This window comes from Chondrus crispus, genomic scaffold, assembly GCF_000350225.1.
Source record: "Chondrus crispus Stackhouse genomic scaffold, scaffold_308, whole genome shotgun sequence".
Lineage (NCBI taxonomy): Eukaryota > Rhodophyta > Florideophyceae > Gigartinales > Gigartinaceae > Chondrus > Chondrus crispus.
Genome location: NW_005179193.1, coordinates 27,126 through 28,526, shown reverse-complemented (window position 1 = coordinate 28,526; position 1,401 = coordinate 27,126). Strand labels below are relative to the sequence as shown.

Below are 1,401 nucleotides of genomic sequence, written 5' to 3'. Positions count from 1 at the left end.
TGCATTGATGTCCTCACCATCTCTTGATCTCGTGGCGCCCCCTTCGGACGCATGCATCCAGGATTGTCCTGTTGGTTGCCAAGCCGTATCCGCGCATCTTATGCCTTTGCAACGTAGAAACCAACCAGGATACAGCGGTAATATATACACCACGCCGCCTCCACTTCTCACCTCTTCCCCGTCTTCTTTGCCATTTCTTGGAGCAACAACGTACTGTACGGCAACAAAACGTCCCATGTGCAGCGTTGTATTTTTGCAAATCCCCATTAAAAAAACGTCAAAAAAAGATGCTGACCGTCATACGTCGAGGTCAAGTAAGGCAAGGGCACGACATCGGTTTGTCTCAAGTATTGTTAGAATCAAAATCTTTATCAAAAACCTCTCAGACAACATAAGTTAGTAGCGCTTTTCAAAAATAACGACCATCCCCATTTCCACCATACCGTCCACCTTTTCCTTGATCTATCTCCAAATTAATAAGCGACAGATACGGCTTCTTCCGTATTATCGCCCACCATCTACATCGAGTTAATAGAATGGTATCCTTGTCTGAGATTAATATTCCTGCCCGGATACCGTCCGCTCCATACCAACCGTAATCTATCCGATCCGGGCAATCTCATCGCCATCCAGGAAAGAAATAAAAGACCTGATTGCCCATCGTTATTCACTGCCGGCATCACTGAGAAAGTGTTCCTCCATTCTGTAGTTAGCTTTTTTTCTTCTTTTCCGACATCAGTGGTCGTTCTCAACACGAATAGGATAGGGGGCGGCTACAGCCGCGGCGATTGGACTATTGGCAGCGCCAGTGAGTACAGATGCAGTGTGGACCATGCCCTCTTCATACACAGCGTAGGTCTCCGGAGCGATGGTGAGGTTCCAGTCGAGGACCTTGAGGAGCTTCAATTCGAGGATGTTCATTTCCTCGATGGTCAATCCGCCGACGCGAGCATAGTAGGCGTTGGAATGGACCTCATCCTCCAGGTTCTTGACTGCCAGGACGAGACATGTAAAGACGAGGCGATGGCAGTTCATATCTGTGGCGAGGAGAGGCTTGCAGATTTCCTGGACTCTGTCCAAGTAGACAAACATTGAGACGAAGACAGCGGTGGAGCAGTTGACATATTGGACGAGCCTCCGCATGTAGAAGTCGAGCTCGAACGGCTGCTTGAAAGTGGAGTAGAAGGTGTCAAACTCGCCGACATGTACGTCGTCTCCGGCGCGATCGTCATTGGAGTAGATAAGATCCTCGACCTCATTGGCAAGGACCTGAACGAGGAGGTCGTTTGTCCATCTGGCGGTGGGGGAGGTGTTGGACGTGAAGCTGTTGCCGATGTCTGCCTGTAGGCACTGATCTGCGGGGAGGTCTCGGAGGGGGTGCGGGAGGGAAAAGTCCTGCGA

At 50.2% G+C, this 1,401-nt stretch overlaps 1 protein-coding gene; it reads right to left on the bottom strand.

The window, feature by feature from the left end:
- Positions 1-341: 341 nt before the first annotated feature.
- Positions 342-1,401, bottom strand: part of CHC_T00005684001 (hypothetical protein) — a 1,602-nt gene continuing 542 nt past the window's right edge. The window contains 2 exon segments of the mRNA XM_005717235.1: positions 342-1,031; positions 1,032-1,401. The exon segment at positions 1,032-1,401 is cut by the window's right edge and continues 542 nt beyond it. Of these exon segments, the coding sequence (XP_005717292.1) occupies positions 1,032-1,401 (370 nt within the window). The 3' untranslated portion in view covers positions 342-1,031.